Here is an 18,902-nt window from a genome sequence, read left to right as displayed (position 1 = left end):
CGGAGCCGTCCACCAAATCCTGCCCAATCCGCAGGGATGCGACACCGCCCCTACGGCACTGGGGGATCCCCCACCCACACCCCCCCCCTCCCAAACACCCGCGGCAGCCCCCCCAAACCCCCCCCCCATGCTTTCTCACCTGCGGGGTGCTGCTGAGCCCCAGCTGCAGCACAGCCCGGCCCTCCTCCACGCTGGAGCACTTGATGGACTTGATGTGCTTGAATTCGGCCAAGCACGTGGGCTGGGGAGAGGGGCAGAGCTTTAATCATCAATTTAAGAGTAGCCACCCCCCACTCCCCCCCCCCCCCCCCCCCCCCCCAGAACCCAAACCCCTCCCCAGTACCTTGGCCTCCTTGCTCGTCATCTGCCGGATGCCCTTGGGTCCGATGACCAGGTCCACTGTGATGTTCCACCCTTGCTGGGGGAACAGCAGAAGGAGGATGTAAATTTGGGGAAGGGGTGTGGGGTGTTGGGAGGGGGGGGGTGTAACCCCACAGTCAGCTTCCCCCTCCTCAACCTGCTGCAATGTGTGAGACACCCTGGGAAAAAAAAAAAAAAACCACCACCTTCCCGGAGGGGTTTGGAATGGGGGGGGGCCGGGGGGGGGTGATGGATGGTGCAAGGTAAGGAGCCCAGTGTGGGTGGTTTATCTCCTCCTGGCTCCAAGTGGGGGTTCCCAGTGCTCCCAGTTTGCCACCTTCACACCCCGAAGGGGTTTCGGCAAACTTGAGGCACCGGCTTGGACCCACCGAGCTTGGACCCCGTGGTGTGGAAAGCCCCCCGAGCCCCCCAGCATCCGCCAAAAAAGAGCCCCCAGAGCCTCCCCTCACGGCGGAGGTGATGCTGGGGGGGGGTGGGGGGGTGCTGCACGGAGGATTTGGGGTTTGTGTCTCCCTTGGAGGGACAGGGAGTGATTTTCCAAGCCTTGGAAACTCCCCGCAGGAATTTCTCTGAGGTGGGGGAGTCTGAGTGCCCACCCGAGTTTGGGGACCACGGCAGGGAGCGGCCCACGGGTGTTGGGGGGACGCTTGGGGTGTCACCTCCCTGCCCTGCTCCGCACGGTTAATTAACAGCTTAAGAGCACTAATGACGAGGGTCGAGGCTTTAACAAGAGTTTGCTGGGTTTGAGGGCGTGGGAGACCCAGCCTCAAACACCAGCTTGTGATGGAGGTTGTCCCCATCCCACAGTGCCCCCCTTGCGTGGGGGGGGGACGGGATGGGACACACAAGGCCAGTGGGCCTGACCCCAGAGCAGCCCAGGCAGGGCAGTGTGCTCCCATCCCCCCCACCCCTTCTCATCCCATCCCGTCCCGTTCCACCCTGCCTCATCCCATCTCATTCCCACCCCATCTTATTCCCATCTGTCCCGTCCCACCCCATCCCATCCCATCCTATCCCATCCCACCCCATCCCAACATCCCACCCCATCTAACTCTATCATCCCATCTCACCCCATCCTATCATCCCATCCCATCTCACCCCATCCCACTTCATCCCACCTCATTGCATCCATCTCATCCCATCCCGCCCCATCCTGTCCCATCCCATCCCACCCGATCCCATCATCCCATCCCATCCCACCATCCCTTCCTAACCCATCCTATCATCCCATCCCACCCCATCCCATCCAATCCCACCTCACCCCATCCCACTTCATCGCATCCATCTCATCCCATCCCACCCCATCCTGTCCCATCCCACCCCATCATCCCATCCCACCATCCCTTCCCAACCCATCCTATCATCCCATCCCACCTCATCCCATCTTACCCCACCCCACTTCATCCCACCTCGTCGCATCCTATCATACCACCCCATTCCATCCCACCCCATCCCACCCCATCCTATCATCCCATCCCACCCCATCCCACTTCATCCCACCTCATCGCATCCATCTCATCCCATCCCACCCGATCCTGTCCCATCCCATCCCACCCGATCCCATCATCTCATCCCACCATCCCACCTCATCCTATCATCCCATCCCACCCCATCCTATCATCCCATCCCACCCCATCCCACTTCATCCCACCTCATCGCATCCATCTCATCCATCCCACCCCATCCTGTCCCATCCCATCCCACCTGATCCCATCATCCCATCCCACCATCCCTTCCCAACCCGTCCTATCATCTTACCCCATCCCACCTCATCCCACCATCCCTTCCCACCCCATCCCACTTCATCCCACCTTGTTGCATCCATCTCATCCCATCCCACCCCACCCCATCCCACCATCCCATCCCACCCCATCCTATCATACCATCCCACCTCATCACATCCATCTCATCCCATCCCACCCCATCCTGTCCCATCCCATCCCACCCGATCCCATCATCCCATCCGACCATCCCTTCCCAACCCATCCTATCATCCCATCCCACCCCATCCCACTTCATCCCACCTCGTTGCATCCATCTCATCCCATCCCACCCCACCCCATCCCACTTCATCCCACCTCGTTGCATCCATCTCATCCCATCCCACCCCATCCCACCCCACCCCATCCCACCATCCCTTCCCACCCTATCCTATCATCCCATCCCACTTCATCCCGCCTCATCGCATCTATCTCATCCCATCCCACCCCATCCTGTCCCATCCCATCCCACCTGATCCCATCATCCCATCCCACCATCCCTTCCCACCCCATCCTATCATCCCATCCCACCCCATCCCACTTCATCCCACCTCGTTGCATCCATCTCATCCCATCCCACCCCACCCCATCCCACCATCCCATCCCACCCCATCCTATCATACCATCCCACCCCATCCCACTTCATCCCACCTCATCGCATCCATCTCATCCCATCCCACCCCATCCTGTCCCATCCCATCCCACCCGATCCCATCATCCCATCCGACCATCCCTTCCCAACCCATCCTATCATCCCATCCCACCCCATCCCACTTCATCCCACCTCGTTGCATCCATCTCATCCCATCCCACCCCACCCCATCCCACTTCATCCCACCTCGTTGCATCCATCTCATCCCATCCCACCCCATCCCACCATCCCTTCCCACCCTATCCTATCATCCCATCCCACTTCATCCCGCCTCATCGCATCCATCTCATCCCATCCCACCCCATCCTGTCCCATCCCATCCCACCCGATCCCATCATCCCATCCCACCATCCCTTCCCAACCCATCCTATCATCTTACCCCATTCCACCTCATCCCACCATCCCTTCCCACCCCATCCTATCATCCCATCCCACCCCATCCCACTTCATCCCACCTCGTTGCATCCATCTCATCCCATCCCACCCCACCCCATCCCACCATCCCTTCCCACCCTATCCTATCATCCCATCCCACTTCATCCCGCCTCATCGCATCCATCTCATCCCATCCCACCCCATCCTGTCCCATCCCATCCCACCTGATCCCATCATCCCATCCCACCATCCCTTCCCACCCCATCCTATCATCCCATCCCACCCCATCCCACTTCATCCCACCTCATCACATCCATCTCATCCCATCCCATCCCACCCCATCCTGTCCCATCCCATCCCACCCGATCCCATCATCCCATCCGACCATCCCTTCCCAACCCATCCTATCATCCCACCCCACCCCATCCCACCCCATCCCACCATCCCTTCCCACCCTATCCTATCATCCCATCCCACTTCATCCCACCTCATCGCATCCATCTCATCCCATCCCACCCCATCCTGTCCCATCCCATCCCACCTGATCCCATCATCCCATCCCACCCCATCCTATCATCCCATCCCACCCCATCCCACTTCATCCCACCTCATCGCATCCATCTCATCCCTTCCCACCCCATCCTATCATCCCATCCCACCCCACCCCGTCCCTCCCGCCGCACTCACGATCAGCTCGCAGCGGTAGCTCTCCTGGTCGATGTTGGCGAAGGTGCCGAGGGTGTGGAGGAACTTGAGGATGCACTCCTCCTCCCGCAGCAGCGCGTACTGCTGGAACGTCTGCTGGATCATCTTCCGAAACTGCTTGGGCTACGGGCACAGCGGCTGCTAGCCACGCCGGGCACCCACGCGCGAGTGTGGGCGGGGTGTGCAACGCGCACCCGCGGGTGCGCGCGTGGCCAGGCGGGTGCAGGCATCGCCACGGGCGCGCGTGCATGCAGCCGCCACGCCGCACGCGTGAGGCGGGTGTGCCCGCACGCGTGGATCGGCGTAGGTACTCCTGCAAACGTGTGCACGCGCGGGCAAACACGCCTTGGCACGCGTGAGCCAACACGCCTATAACCTGCAAATCCACCCGTGCACGCTGATACACACAGGAGCACGCGTGGCCTGGAGCGTGAATGCACACACACAGGCAGATAAACCTGCACGAGGAGTGCGCGCAAAGCTCCGCAGCTGCTTGCAGACTTGCACGTGTGTGTGCGTGTGTGTGTGTGCAAACCCGCACGCGCGTGTGTGTGCAAACCCGCACGCGCAGGCTGACGCCCCAGACGTGCACCCACCCCCACACCCACCCCCCCACACCCTTCACCTTCAGGTTCTCCTGCATCTGGCTGGGGAAGAAGAGGTCCAGGCCCACCTCCTTCCTGGAGAGCAGAGACCCCCCCACCCCCCCCAAGCACATTAATGGCCCCGTGGGGACCCCCCGCCCCGGGGCTGCACAGGGACCTCCCCGGGGAGCTGAAGACTGGCTGGGGGGGAGGGGGATGCACCAAGAAAAGTGGGTGCTGGAGGGCAACGGGGTGCTCTGCAGGGAGAACCCACCCCCCACCCAGTGAAGGGGGAAAGGTTCCCATCTCCCTCCTCTTTGCAACCTCCCCGTCAGGAGAGCTGATGGCTGCAGGGGGGGACGAGGGGCTGCAGGGGGGGGGACGAGGGGCTGCAGGGGGGGGGGACGAGGGGCTGCAGGGGGGGGGACGAGGGGCTGCAGGGGGGGACGAGGGGCTGCAGGGGGGGACGAGGGGCTGCAGGGGGGGGGCGAGGGGCTGCAGGGGGGGGCGAGGGGCTGCAAGGGGGGATGAGAGGCTGCAGGGGGGGATGAGGGGCTGCAGGGGGGGGACGAGGGGCTGCAGGGGGGGGATGAGAGGCTGCAGGGGGGGGGACGAGGGGCTGCAGAGGGGGGACGAGGGGCTGCAGGGGGGGGACGAGGGGCTGCAGGGGGGGACGAGGGGCTGCAGGGGGGGACGAGGGGCTGAGGAAGGGTGAGGACTTGCAGAAGGATGATGAGCCATGGGGGGATGAGGAGCCATGGGGGGATGAGGAGCCATGGGGGGATGAGGATTTGCGGGAGGATGAGGAGCTGCAGGAGGATGAGGAGCTGCAGGAGGATGAGGAGCTGCAGGAGGATGAGGAGCCAAGGGGGGACAAGGAGTTTCAGGAGGATGAGGAGCCGGGGGAGGACAAGGAGTTGCAGGAGGATGAGGAGCTGCAGGAGGATGAGGAGCTGGGGAGGATGAGGAGCTGCAGGAGGATGAGGAGCCAAGGGGGGACGAGGAGCCAAGGGGGGACGAGGAGCCAAGGGGGGACGAGGAGCCAAGGGGGGACGAGGAGCCAAGGGGGGACGAGGAGTTTCAGGAGGATGAGGAGCTGGGGGAGGACAAGGAGTTGCAGGAGGATGAGGAGCTGGGGAGGATGAGGAGCTGCAGGAGGATGAGGAGCTGCAGGAGGATGAGGAGCTGCAGGAGGATGAGGAGCTGCAGGAGGATGAGGAGCTGCAGGAGGATGAGGAGCTGCAGGAGGATGAGGAGCTGCAGGAGGATGAGGAGCTGCAGGAGGATGAGGAGCTGCAGGAGGATGAGGAGCTGGGGAGGATGAGGAGCTGCAGGAGGATGAGGAGCTGCAGGAGGATGAGGAGCTGCAGGAGGATGAGGAAGGCCATCTGCAGCACCCCAGCCCCTCAGGACCGGCTGGACGAGGTGGGGGATTTGAGGGGCTCCGGCCCCGCGGGCTGGGTTGTGCCTACTCACTCCAGGAACTCGAAGTTGGATTTCTTATCCAGCGCGTTTTGAGGCATGTCCTTATAAAACCTCCTGCGAGAAGAGGGGGGGGACATCAGACACCCACCCTGCGCTCACACGTGTGTGTGTGTGTGTGTGTGTGTGTGTGTGGCTACGGCTGGAAATTCCCTCCTCTCCTGCAACCCCCCCTCCATGTCCCACCCCCCCAGCCCCCCCTGCTCCCCCATATCCCACCCCCCCAGCCCCCCCCAGCTCCCCCATGTCCCTTCCCCCAGACCCCCCCGGCTCCCCCATGCCCCTCTCCCCTGCTCCCCCATGTCCCCCCCACAGCTCCCCCCTGCTCCCCCACGTCCCACCCCCCCCAGCCCCCCCCCCCATGTCCCCCCCCCGCACACGCCCGTACCTGAGCTCGAGGCAGCCCAGCTGCAGCGCCATGCCCTCGCTCACCTTGCTGGCATAACGCTGCATGTACTCGCTGCGGAGCTGCCGGGGAGACGGGGGGGTCAGGGGGCATGGGGGGGTGGCGAGGGGGGGTGGCAAGGTGGGGGGGTGGGTGGCAAGGGGGAGATGGCAAGGGGGGGATGGCAAGGGGGGGGGGTGGGTGGCAAGGGGGGAGATGGCAAGGGGGGGGTGGCAAGGTGGAGGGGTGGGTGGCAAGGGGGGGGATGGCAAGGGGGGGGATGGCAAGGGGGGGGATGGCAAGGGGGGGGATGGCAAGGGGGGGGGGTGGGTGGCAAGGGGGGGGGGGGTGGCAAGGGGGGAGTGGCAAGGGGGGAGTGGCAAGGGGGGAGTGGCAAGGGGGGGATGGCAAGGGGGGGATGGCAAGGGGGGGATGGCAAGGGGGGGATGGCAAGGGGGGGATGGCAAGGGGGGTGGCGGCAAGGGGGGGGGGGGTGGCAAGGGGGGGGGGGGTGGCAAGGGGGGGGATGGCAAGGGGGGGGATGGCAAGGATGGTGGCAGGGGGGCAAGAGGGGGGTGGCGGGGGGATGGTGGAGGGGGGTGTCAGAGCAGGAGCAGGAGCTGGGGGAGGGCTTGGCCCTGGCTGCCCCTGAGGACGACGCACAGAGCCGGCAGCGGGATGGGACCTCAAGGGCTGCCCCCCAGCCCCCCCCCCCCAAGGAGGAAAGTCAGTGGGCTGCAAGGTCTTGGGGCTCTTGGGAACCAGGTTTCCTGGGCTGGAGAGGAGGAAAAGCCCTCCTGGAGTTGGGGGGGTTGGGTCAGGGTGGCTGGGGAGGAGACCCGGCTGGGGCTACGAGACACCCCCCACCCCCCGCTCCGGGAGGGCCACTTCTGACCTGCTGGTAGAAGTAGAGCAAGGTGGTCCTGTCCTCTTTGAAGCGCTCCACGAAATCCTCCGGCAGATAACGGATTTGGAGATCGTACCTGGCAAGGGGAGAGCCCCTTTGGTGAGGACCGCGCTGGAGGAGCTTCCTCAGATGGGGCTCCCGGTGGTCCCCACGTGGGTTTGGGGACACGGAGAGGGACACCCACCACCACAGGGTCCTACCTCCACTCGGCCTCCAGGTGCAGGCACTCGTACTTCTCCTGCACTTCGCCCACCGTCAGGTCCGGGTGCAGCCAGTGGATCTCGTCTGACTTCACGTGCTTCAGGCGCAGCCCGTAGCATTCGGCCAGCTTGATGTCGGGCCCGATGCGGCCACTCACCAGGATGGACCTGATCACCTCCTGGGGTGCAAAGGAGCCGGGCTGAGACCTGAGGATCCCTGGCCAGGCTCCAGCAGAGCTCGAGATGGTGGGAAAACGAGGAGGAGATACGACACAACCCCCAACACAAATGTTCCTGGAGTGAAAAACGGCAGCCCCAGGCACAGCCATCAGCCCCAGCCGTCTCCGCCTCCAAAGGTGCCTCCAGCTTGCTCTGTCACAACCCACAGCCCGATCATGTCTCATCCAACCTCCCAGAGCTGTTATGGTCAGGGATAAAAGCCCAGTTGGGTCATTTCCACTCTTCCTCACGCCTCAGCTGAGCTACACCCAACGCAAGCCGTCGGTTGCGAGCGGGGTAGCGAAGCGGACACCGCTGCTGCCGGTGAGCTTGGAGCGCAGCTTGTTTCTCCTGCCTCAGAACAGGACCCTGCCAGGCCTCTGGTCTCCCTCTGGCAGCCAAAAAGCCAACTGAAAGCTGGTGGTTGAGAACACAACTGGTAGCCAAGGCGTCCCTGGTGAGGAGCGACCACCTCCGGCTTGCTCTGCTCCCATGTCCTACTGGCTGCACTGGGGACACCTGGACCGTGGCTATTTCATGGCTTTGCTTGCATTTCCCTTCCCCGGGCATCTCCTTCACAGCCTGATGGGTCCTCTCCTGCTCCAACTGCTCCTCTGAAACCTTCTGCTATGCCCACAACCTCCTCCTGGAATTGGGAGGAGGGGGACAGCCCCCTTCCCCTCCATGTCCCACCAGGTGAGGACCAATCCCCACCTCGGCTGTCCCTCGGTCACCTCCCCACGACTTCACTGCAATCCAGCGTCCCCGAGGACTTGCCCCAGGAGGAGGCACAGCATCACCCACTGCACCCAGGACGTGCATCTCTCCTGGTGGACACCAACCCAGCAGCACCCAAGGGCAGGGCCGGCGCTTCCCCAGCACCCACCAGCTGGGAAGCCGCAGGACTCGAGGTAGGAAGGGTGAGGTGCACATTTCCAGCCCAAAGCCACCACGCCCATAATGGAAAGGCACCAATATCACCTTCGCTGTCCTCCCAGCCCCACGTCCCCACAAGCAAAGGGCAGAACTTGGGTGCAGGAGTTGTGGTGGGGTGGGAGGAAGGAACCTGGGTCTTGGCTTGCAGCACGGGTGGGAAAGCAAGAGGTGCTGCTGGGTGCAACCCCCCCCAGGATATCTGGGGGTGGCAGTCACCCAAGCAGGCAGTGACACCACAACGTGGCCGTGGGGAAATGCTGAGGGCTTGGGGCTGTGAAGGTTGCTCTCCCCCTCACCACCGCCCACCCATGTCCGTGCAGGTCAGTGGGGATGGAGGAAAAGTGGGGACCCAGCTCCTGCCAGTCCCCAGCCTCCTCCCAGCAGCGTGGGCTGAGCCCTGCAAGGCACCGTTGTGTCCCAAATCCACTTGTCCCCCTCCCATTGCTCCCGGCACCGCTGTTCCCCGGGGACGTCTTCTCCAGGGCGAGATGAACCAGAGCCTGGAAATTCCCCTTTGCCGCCCATGAAGGGAACCAGCAGCCGCTCGCTGGGGCTGATCCTCACTGCAGGAACCGGCAGCGGGGTCGATGAGCCCTTGCCCTCTCCAAACCCTCTTTGGGCCAGCAAAAATGGCCAAATTTTCCCCCTGCTCTCCGGGTTTGGGTGCTTCTCAGCCAAAGGCTCTAAGAGGGGTCGGGGGGGGGGGGCTACCACGCCATGGGAAAGGGTTCTCTGGAAGGAGGGAAGCGCTGATGTTGGATGGACAAACCAGCCTCCCCCCTTTCCCTGCCCTGCCCACGTACCCGGATCTCCGTCGTCACGGGGCACTTCACCAGCTTGAAGTTCTTGCCCATGTTGAAGCTGTTGCTGTAGAAGCAGACCTTGAGGATGCGCATCTCCTCCTTGTCCAGCTCCAACGTCCCCATGCCCAGGGTGGCCTCCAGCGTCCCCGCCAGGCTGCGGGAGGAGCTGCTCCGGGGGCGACCCAACGCCTCGGGGATGGCCGACATCCTCAGCACACCCGGGGTGCTAGGAGCTGAGCATCCCTTCCCTGTGGGAGAGAGACGGCGGCGGTGGCACGGTGGGGACCCTGGGGACGGGGAGGGCTCACCCCGCCGGGTGGGGAGAGGGCCGGGGGGATGGGGATGGGAGACCAAGGGCTGGGATGGGGACAGCAGGGACGGCCCGGGGTGGGCGGGGAAGGGAAGGACGGAGAGACGGAGATGGAGAGAGAAAATAAGAGTGTGACAAAGGGTGTCCGCCCTCCCGCCGCACACTCCCAGCCGTGCACGGCCATCGGGTACCGCCAGGACCCCAAGCCCAGCTCCTGCGAGCAGAGCCTTGTGCCCCTGTCACCTCCAGAGCAAACCCTCTGTGTCCCTGTCACCTCCAGAGCGATCCCTCTGTGTCCCTGTCACCTCCAGAGCGATCCCTCTGTGTCCTTGTCACCTCCAGAGTGACCCCTCTGTGTCCCTGTCACCTCCAGAGCAAACCCTCTGTGTCCTTGTCACCTCCAGAGCCATCCCTCTGTGTCCCTGTCACCTCCAGAGCGATCCCTGTGTCCCTGTCACCTCCAGAGCCATCCCTCTGTGTCCTTGTCACCACCAGAGCGATCCCTCTGTGTCCCTGTCACCTCCAGAGCAACTCCTCTGTGTCCCTGTCACCGCCAGAGCGATCCCTCTGTGTCCGTCACCTCCAGAGTGACCCCTCTGTGCCCTTGTCACCTCCAGAGCAATCCCTCTGTGTCCCTGTCACCTCCAGAGCGATCCCTGAGTGTCTGTCACCTCCAGAGCGATCCCTCTGTGTCCCTGTCACCTCCAGAGTGACTCCTCTGTGTCCCTGTCACCTCCAGAGCCATCCCTCTGCGCCTTTGTCACCTCCAGAGCGATCCCTTTGTGTCCCTGTCACCTCCAGAGCCATCCCTCTGCGCCCTTGTCACCTCCAGAGTGATCCCTGTGTCCCTGTCACCTCCAGAGCAAACCCTCTGTGTCCCTGTCACCTCCAGAGTGACCCCTCTGTGTCCCTGTCACCTCCAGAGCCATCCCTGTGTCCCTGTCACCTCCAGAGCGATCCCTCTGTGTCCCTGTCACCTCCAGAGCAAACCCTCTGTGTCCCTGTCACCTCCAGAGCCATCCCTCTGTGCCCTTGTCACCTCCAGAGCTATCCCTGTGTCCCTGTCACCTCCAGAGCCATCCCTCTGTGCCCTTGTCACCTCCAGAGCTATCCCTGTGTCCCTGTCACCTCCAGGGCCATCCCTCTGTGCCGCCAGCACTCACCATTTTCTCCCCTCCATGAAACCCAGGTGAAGGTTTCAGGCTGCAGCTTCCCAGCTCAGGTACCTGCAGCTGCAGCTGTGGTTCACCAACGTGACCTCCCAACTGAGCTGAATTTAGCAGATAGCTTTGCAAAAAAAAAAAAAAAAAAAAAAACCAATAAAAAGCAAAACGGGGCAAGCAAGCTGGGTGCAGTCTCCCCTGCAAGGGTGATAGTGATTTGTATTGATTTGCTCTTTTATTTTTAGAGGGGATAAAGCCCAGAAGCCTGCTCCAAGATGTCATTTGAGCTGAAAGGGAGGTGGCTTAAGTTTTCCCTTTGCTGAGGAAAAACATTTAATAGGGTACGTGGGTCTTGGATGATCCAAATGGATCCAAAATCTCCCTAATCACCGTGCTTTTGGATTGCAAGCTGGGCAGGGTTGGCACAAGAGAGGGTTTGCTCTGGGCAGCTTTTTCTACGTCTCTGGACACGCACCTGGGCTGAGGCCGGGCAAACTCAGCTCAGCTCAGCTCACCTAACCCCCTAAAAGCAAAGGTGTTGGTCCCAGCCTGGCCCCTGGCTTCCCAGGAAAGCGCGGAGCTTTGCACAGAACCAGAGCGAGCAAAAACCAGCCAGCACAGCCAGATGCACAGGAGAAATTCAGGTTTGCAAAGAGCTGCTTCAAAATGTATTTTTTGGGGCGAGGTGTGAAATACAAAAAAAAAAAAAAAAAAAAAAAAAAGAAATGTGGAAGTTTACTCATTAGGCTGCTTCTGAGCTGGAGCCCCCCAGCTGAGCTCGGGCCTGGGGTTACTGATTAACCAGCTGAGAAGCCGTTTGCAAACTGCAGCGCTGCGGCTCTCACAGGCCACGCTCCGGGTCTGCAACAGGGAAAGGTCTTGGCGCTGCTTTGGGGGGGGGGGGGGGGGGGGGCTCCCGCCAGGGCTCCAGGGGCTGGAAGGAGCTGGGGGGCCCGGAGGGTCTCCCCGATTTTGCCCTGTGAAGGCAGGCGGGATGAGGAGCGGGCCTGGAAGATGCTGCAAGGATTTCTCAGAGCATCCTTCACCTCACTCAAACCTCTCGGGGTGGGGGGGGGGAGCCCCCGGCAGCAGCACCGACCCCTTTTTTTTTTGGGGGGGGGGGGGAGGTGGTGAAAATGGGCCACTGTCACCTGTGCAAGGCTCGAGGGACACTCTGCCCCACACCACGAGCCGCAATGGCAGATCCAGCCTGCAGCCATCCCCCCGCCTCTGCGAAACCGCGCGCCGGCACGGTGGGGGAAGAGGGCGAGAAAAAACCTGCAGCGAGAGAAGCTGCCGGCAGGAACCCTTCCCGAGCCCGGCTGCTGGGGTTTTCTCTCCCCGTTCCCCCATTTCTCCTTCCTCGCTGGGATTTGCACCATCATTTGCACAGCGCTCAGGGGCGGCTCGGCTGTAATTACAGCCCCGCGCGAGCTTGCGCGCTAACGGGACGCTGCGTGCTGCCTCCCCGCCAGCTTCGTCTTTTTAAAGCAACTCTCCTGACTCACTGGCCTAAAAATACCCGGCGGCGTAGCCTGGCGCTTTCAGGTCCAGTACAAAAGGTTTTGCTGGCAGCGGGTTTCCAGGTTTCCCCGAGGGAACGGGGAAGGAGGCTCCGCATCCCCGAGGCCGCGGTGGGATGCAGGGATGCTGAGCTGGTACCCGAGCAGCGCTGAGCTGAGCACCCCCGGTGTCCAGCACGAGCCCAGCCACACCAGCAGGCGCCCGCACATGAGCTCACGGAGGTTTTCACAACAGGTTTTCCTTCTGCTTTGGGGCGTTTTTGTTTTTTTTTTTGTTTTTTTTTGTTTTTTTTTTTTCCTTCGCAGCAGCCAGTGTCTCAGGCTGACACCAGGGAGGACCCTGCAGCAACGCGCATCCTTTGGCGAACGCTTCTCCGGCCAGCTCTTTGGAGGCGATGCACTTTTCAGCCGGGTCCCCTTCTCACGCGGGCTGCGAGGGCTTGGCTGAAACGGGGACAACCAGGGCAGCCCCCCCCCCCCCCCTTTGTCCTGCCCTGTCTCTGGGTCACGGCGGGGAAGCCGAGGCCATCACCGCAAGCGAGATCATAGACGCTACGTGCCTGAGCGACGGTCAGGATGCAGACTGCATCTGCGCTGCGGTTGCCCAGTATCACGCTGTGCTGGACCAGTGTTTCCTGCTCAGCTGGGTTCAACCAGCAACAGGGTCGAGCAAAATCAGCAGCCCCTCCCCGTCCCAGCTTGGCTTCAGGCCCTTGCCACAGCTGGTACCCAAAGAGCTCCTCCTCTTCGGCGTATCTAAAATACAGATTCTCGGCTAAATTGCTAAAGAGCAAATCCCGCACCCTCTGGGTTTCAGAGGGACCCCCCTCTTGGGGGTGGTGGGATGGGGACGATGCTCCCCACCCCCTCCGGGGAGGGGGCTCAGCCCTCAGCTGAGAGGGGCGATGGCTGACTTAGGAAGCACGCTGGTATTTCTCGGGGCACACAGACCATAAATATTTCACTTTGGCTCTTCTGTTCCCCTCCACTCTCTCATGATTTTCTGCTTTTTTCCTCCAGCCCCATTCCCACGACACGTCCCCTCACACTCTCGGTGAGCCCACGGGGGGGCCAGGACCGGGGCTGGATGTCCCCTCTTTGTCCCCACCCCGATGAGCGATGCTGCTGGGGAGCGGGATGCAGAGCATCCCGCAGAAAACATCCCAGCTGGAGAAGGGGCCGTGACCACAGCCCGAGCCCCCCCCCCTCCCCGTCCCGCCACCCCCCACCCACTCACCTCCCCTCCGGCGTGGGGGACACATCCCCTGGGAGCCTGGCTCTGTCCCCAGTGGGGACAACCGTGTGGGACGCGTGACACAGCCCCGGCCGGGCCCACGGGAACGGAGGAGCTCGCAAAATGAAACCGAGAGCGCTCGCCACCGCCACCAACGTCCCCTTGCTGCAGCCTCTGTGTGTGTGTGTGTGGCCCCCCCCGCCGCCTCCAGCAGCCCCCTGTTGCCTTCTCCTGCGGGCGACACCCCAAAAAGTCCCCGCGGCGGCTCAGAGCCACCTCCCGTCCTGGCACAGCCCCGCACCAGGAAGTTTTTCCGGTCGCTCCCACGCACTTTGGAAAAATTCGGTGCCCCGGGGGGGGGGGGGTGCCGCTTCCTCCCACCCTATCCCAAACCCCTGACACACCTGAGCCGACGGCCAGGGCCGCATCCTGCCCCCCCGGGAGATGCTGAAACCCCACCGGAGCCCTTTCCTCCACTCGGTGTGATGAGTTTGCGCGTGCTCAGCCATCCGCCGGGCCTCCTCAAAGTGGGGGGGGCTCGGTCCCAACCGCCGGGGCACCCGGGGAAGGAGGGGGGGGGGGGGGGAAAGGGAAGCAGGAGGCAGGTGGCACTTACAGAGAGGTGGCCGTCCCCTCTGTCCCCACGCCTAGCCCGCGCTGACACGGAGCCGGCGCTTCCTGCTGCTGCCGACAAGTGTGCGCAGAGGCATTTGCACAGCCCCCAGGCAGGCAGGGCCCACGCGCCGGCACGCTCACGCACGTGCTGGCTGCTCCAACCCGTCATACGGATGGGGGAAACTGAGGCACGGCTCACCCAGCCCTGGAGACAGGGTGTGGGTTGTTTTTTTTTTTTTTTGGGGGGGGGGGGGATGCAGGCAGGAGGCCGAGCAGGCTGCTCGCGTCCCCCCCCCCCTGCTCTGCAAACCCCAAAGCCCAGGTGCTGCTGAGCGATGCCTCAACCCCAAAATGCCCGTGCTGGGGTGTGGGGGTGTGCGTGTGTGTTTGTGCGTGTGTGTGTGCGTGTGTGTGTGGAATCTGACCCGAGGACCCTGCAGGAATCAGGGGATGGGGACAACGGTGACTCACGACTTACCCCGGCCACCCAGGAGGGGTCTCTGGTTGCCAGCCCAGCCCATGGGCTCCATCACCCCTCCCGCCGCGACCCAGCACATCCCGCCACAAACCACCCTGCCCTTTTTTTTTTTTCGGCGGCCACCAAGCTGGATCCTGGTTCCAGCCGAGGAAAACGCAGCCCCGGGAAGTAACCCCGTCCCCCTGGTCCCTTCCCGGTGGCGTGGGGACCCCAGCCCAGCCTGAGTCCCCCCGGGGGAGCAGCATTCCTTAATGGCAGGGGACCGCGCAGGCAGGGCCCCAGCAGGCAGGGCTGCCTGCTCTGCCCCAAGCCCTTCCCCTATCTATGCAGGTATTTAAATGACTCACTGCTTTATTGCTCTGCTTCCCCAGGGGATGAACAGGCAGGCTCTCACCCTGTTTGGCACCTACAGCCCTGCTTCAGCCCCCCAAACCAGTGAGTTTCCACCACATAACCGGGAGCTGGGACGGGTGCTCTCCAGGAGATCACTCCCAGCTAGCCCACCGCCCCGCCACGCTCCCAGCCTTATCTCTCGTTTCCCCGGCTCTCCCCCAAATCTGCCTTGCCCAACTCCCATCCATCACTTCAGCCTTGTCCCCAGCGGGCACGGGGGAGCGGGATTTTGCCTCCCCACCGCAGATCCTTGGCTAGGTCACAAGGGCTGGCAACACAAAAACGTGCCTCAGGGCGCTGCCGGGACCTCCAAAAGCCAGATCCGAGGCTCTGGCGCGGGGTGAAACGCCGGTTATCCCGTCTCCTTGCACATCCCATCCCTGCCCTCCATCCCCTCCTGCTCCTGCCCGCCCCGGGGGCCACCTCTCCCCTTTCCCACCAGCGAGGAGGGTTCATTCCTGTGGGATTTGGAGCCCAGCACATCCCCTGGCACACGCGTGATGCTGCCGGCTTGGCAGCGGGACGCGATGGCCCTCGGAGGTGGGGATGCAAGGCGGGACGGCAGCGGGGAGTGTGGCCCAGCGGTGGGAACTGCCTGGGGGGACACACACACACACCGGGACGGTCCCAACACCCCCAATTCTTGCCTCCCCCCCCCCCCCCCAGGAAGGCAGCACTGGGGCAGGCTGGGGAGCGAGGGCTCCTCACGTGATGTCCCCGCAGAGGAAGCCTGCGTTTCGCAAAGCAAAGGAAATGACACAGGCTCCGGCCGGCGAGGACAAGCTGCCGGGAGCAGGGTTGGAGCAGGTGCAGAGGCGCTGGCCCTTTTGCTAAGAGACCCCCCCCAAACCCTCCCCCCTTCCGGGTGCAGCAGCTCCACACAACAGCCAAAACCAACACATACCCCCCCCCCCCCCCCCAGACCTCCCATCACATTTCAGTCTGGCACCCGTCTTGCTACAACAGCAGCCCATCCTATCTCCTGCGAGGGGGGGGGTTATCCCCGGGGCAGGCACCTCGCTTTTTCAGACTGGGAAAACATCGGTGTGGCTGGTTTGGGGTGCAAGGTTGGGCACGGACTCGCATCCGATCTCCCCCTGTATCCCATCTTTCCCCCCCCCCCCCCCCTTACACACACATCCCCATCCCCACCTCTCATCCCGAAGCTGCGACTGCGACCCGCACCCCCGAACAGCCGGTGCGACGGCCGGTAACGGGCGACGTGCTCCCGAGGAATTAGAAATAACACCCGGAGAGCTGCCGTCAAAGCCCACGCGCGGCAGCTCAGCTGGAAAGGGGGGTGACTCAGGCACGGGGGAAAAGATCGCCGTGTTCCCGGCGCAGAGCAGCGCTGTTTATCTGGAGCCGGGGATGGGACGAGGCAGGACCATCTGGGGAGGATACGGCTCACCGGGAGACGGGGACGGTGGCTTCCCCGGGGAGGTGACAGCAAGCTGCTGGTCCCCGAGGTGCTGGGATGGCAGTGCAAGGCGCCCCGTGAGGGTGCGCACCGGGGAGGGGGGCTCAGGGATTTCCCCCCCCCCCCCCTCGCTTTTCACAGCTACGGCCAATGCGCTGCCAGGTCCTGAAAACAAAATGTGTGTGTGTGTGTCCCCCCCCTCCGCCCCGAGCTTCTGCTAACTGCCCCCAGCCACCTCCTCCCCCGGCAGGGCAGCCCTGCAGCCACCCCTCCAAGAATTTTGTGGGCCTCTCGTGGCTGCAAGGAAGCTGGGGGGGGGGGGGGGGAGCAGGCCACAGCATCCTCCCCCCCCCAGGGTCAGACCGCCCGGGGTTGCAGAGGCGAGGTTGGCTACAAGGATCCCTTCTGGTCCCCACCCGAACTGCCTGAGCGTCGCCCCTTGGCCATCGGCTTCTCCACACCGCTCCAACGAGGAGCAACTCCACGGCTGCAGAGAGGGGAAAAGACACCCCCCACCCCCCCCCCCCCAAGCACCCCAGGCTTTGCAGGAAAAGGGGGCCACCCTAAATCCCTTATCTTTTACGCCAACAGAGAAAAACTCACACCTGAGCCAGCGAAGCGGCACGGGCAGGCTCTGCGAGCTGGTTTCCAGCCCGTCCTGGTAAGGGACTGAGGTCCCACAGCCCCCCCCCCAGGTGCTACAATCCTGCATCCCCGGGGTCATCGCGGGGCTCCCATTCAATCTTACAATTAATAATGCAATCATCACTTGGTCCATGTTTGTTGGTTTTGGGTTTTTGGGGTTTTTTTTTTGCTTTTTTTCCTTGTATATCCACAGCCAAAAATGGGTCCAGCACTGCTCCAGCCAAGGGCGTGACTGTGGTATAAGGAAAAGGGTCAAACGTGCCGATGGCCTGGATGAGCTCCCAAAATCAGGCTGGGGGGGGCCTCTGAAAACCCTTGAGAGCAGTTGTAGGGGGATGCTGGGGATGCTTCTCGCTCTGGGATGATGTAGGAGGACGGGGCTGAGGCAGCATCCCCAGGCCAAGGCCGGGGGGTGGGCTGGCAGGGCTCAACTTTCCCCACCGACCCAAACCACGGAAGCTCACACAATGCTGTCAGGTTAAAAATAACCCGTGAGCGTCACTCAAAGCCTCCCCTTGGGGAGGGGAAACAGCTTCCCAGGAGCAAGGTGGGTGTATTTCCAGGTAAGCTTTCCACGCAAAAAAGAAGCGGAGCGGGCGAGGGCTTGCGGCATCATTTTTGGCACGGCGGGATGCGTGCCGGTGGGTCCTGGTCGCTAAGCATCCCTGTCGCCAGGCAACCTGTGGGAATCACGGGAGACGCTGCTCCTGCTTCATTTTGGGAAGGGAAAAGAAAATAGAGGGTCTGGGGTAGAACCCCCCCCCCCCCCGTATATATGAGGCTGGGAGGGAGCTGGCACTGGGCATCGGCTGTGGGATGAAGGCAGGGCACCCATTTCTGGGCACTTATACTAATTCCACTTCTTATATTCATCTCAGCTTGATGAAGAAAACTCATCTCCTCCAAAACTCCTAGGTTGTAGATTTTTTTGGCAGCAATTTCCCAGGAGGGGTGCCAAGCTGCAGCTCCTCCAGCACCCACCCAAACCGTTCCCTCGCACCAACCGGGAATTTCAAGCTCCAGCCGTTTCTCCGCAGCCTGGAAAAGCCCTCGGCTACGGTCACACTGCGCGGCGGTGACCTCCCCAGGCGAAAAACACCAAGCACCAGCTCGGAAGTCACCCAAGAGCCCCGCTTCGAAATTAATTTCCCTTTCCAACCTGCCACGCTCCACCACCAAACCCTCTCAAGCTGCTCAGGAGGTTCGTTAGCAGGTCCCACGCCACGCATTATATTTTCTAGGCTGTCCTTGATGGCTCGGGCTGCATTAGAGCCGGGCAGTCCCAGCACACACGGCTGGGTTTGCAAAATAAGGGGCGGGGGAAGTTTGCATTCCCCAAGGGAATTCAGCTGAGTTTGGGGGAAATGAACGGCTGTCACTTAATTAAGCATTTTATTTTCCTGCTCGGAAATCATTTCTAGCGCACGCTATCACGCTGCTGCACAGGCTTATGCAAGACCGGCTCGCCACCAAACCAAAAGTTTTTTACCCTTCGCAAAGTTTTCAGCCTTTTTCTCAGAAAGACAAACATTTTAAAAATCATCTAAAAAAAAAAAAAAACAAAAAAAACCCACGAAATAAGCCAAACGACCCTCCGAGGCACCTACAACTCTCCACCCACCTGGTGTGAGCTGCAGACACACCAGCTCAGGCCGAAACATGATGTTTGTTCACCTCGAGCTCCTCCAAATTGGGGGATTTCTAAACTTTTTTTCCGGGCGAGGACCCCGGT

General features: G+C 62.3%; 1 protein-coding gene across 12 annotated transcripts in view; it reads right to left on the bottom strand.

Moving 5' to 3' along the window:
• Positions 1-18,902, bottom strand: part of PTK2B (protein tyrosine kinase 2 beta) — a 42,073-nt gene that overhangs the window by 14,406 nt on the left and 8,765 nt on the right. For 3 of the 12 annotated variants that reach the window (XM_042803006.1, XM_042803007.1, XM_042803016.1), the window contains exons 1-10: positions 13,623-13,705; positions 9,390-9,637; positions 7,432-7,610; positions 7,220-7,307; positions 6,328-6,407; positions 5,934-5,996; positions 4,499-4,553; positions 3,856-3,996; positions 344-418; positions 140-241 (exon numbers count right to left, since the gene is read on the bottom strand). In XM_042803006.1, the coding sequence (XP_042658940.1) occupies positions 140-241; positions 344-418; positions 3,856-3,996; positions 4,499-4,553; positions 5,934-5,996; positions 6,328-6,407; positions 7,220-7,307; positions 7,432-7,610; positions 9,390-9,637; positions 13,623-13,647 (1,056 nt within the window). In that variant the 5' untranslated portion in view covers positions 13,648-13,705. Of the gene's footprint in view, positions 1-139; positions 242-343; positions 419-3,855; positions 3,997-4,498; positions 4,554-5,933; positions 5,997-6,327; positions 6,408-7,219; positions 7,308-7,431; positions 7,611-9,389; positions 9,638-10,862; positions 10,987-13,622; positions 13,707-14,023; positions 14,197-14,235; positions 14,294-16,257; positions 16,280-18,902 lie in introns of those variants that run through there. The other 9 variants (XM_042803014.1, XM_042803017.1, XM_042803010.1 and 6 more) reach the window with 6 other exon arrangements.

Source organism: Tyto alba, unplaced genomic scaffold (genome assembly GCF_018691265.1).
Source record: "Tyto alba isolate M040663 unplaced genomic scaffold, T.alba_DEE_v4.0 Super-Scaffold_40, whole genome shotgun sequence".
NCBI classification, from domain to species: domain Eukaryota; kingdom Metazoa; phylum Chordata; class Aves; order Strigiformes; family Tytonidae; genus Tyto; species Tyto alba.
The sequence above is the reverse complement of the archived record's forward strand: the minus strand, read 5'-3'. Positions and strand labels throughout refer to the sequence as shown.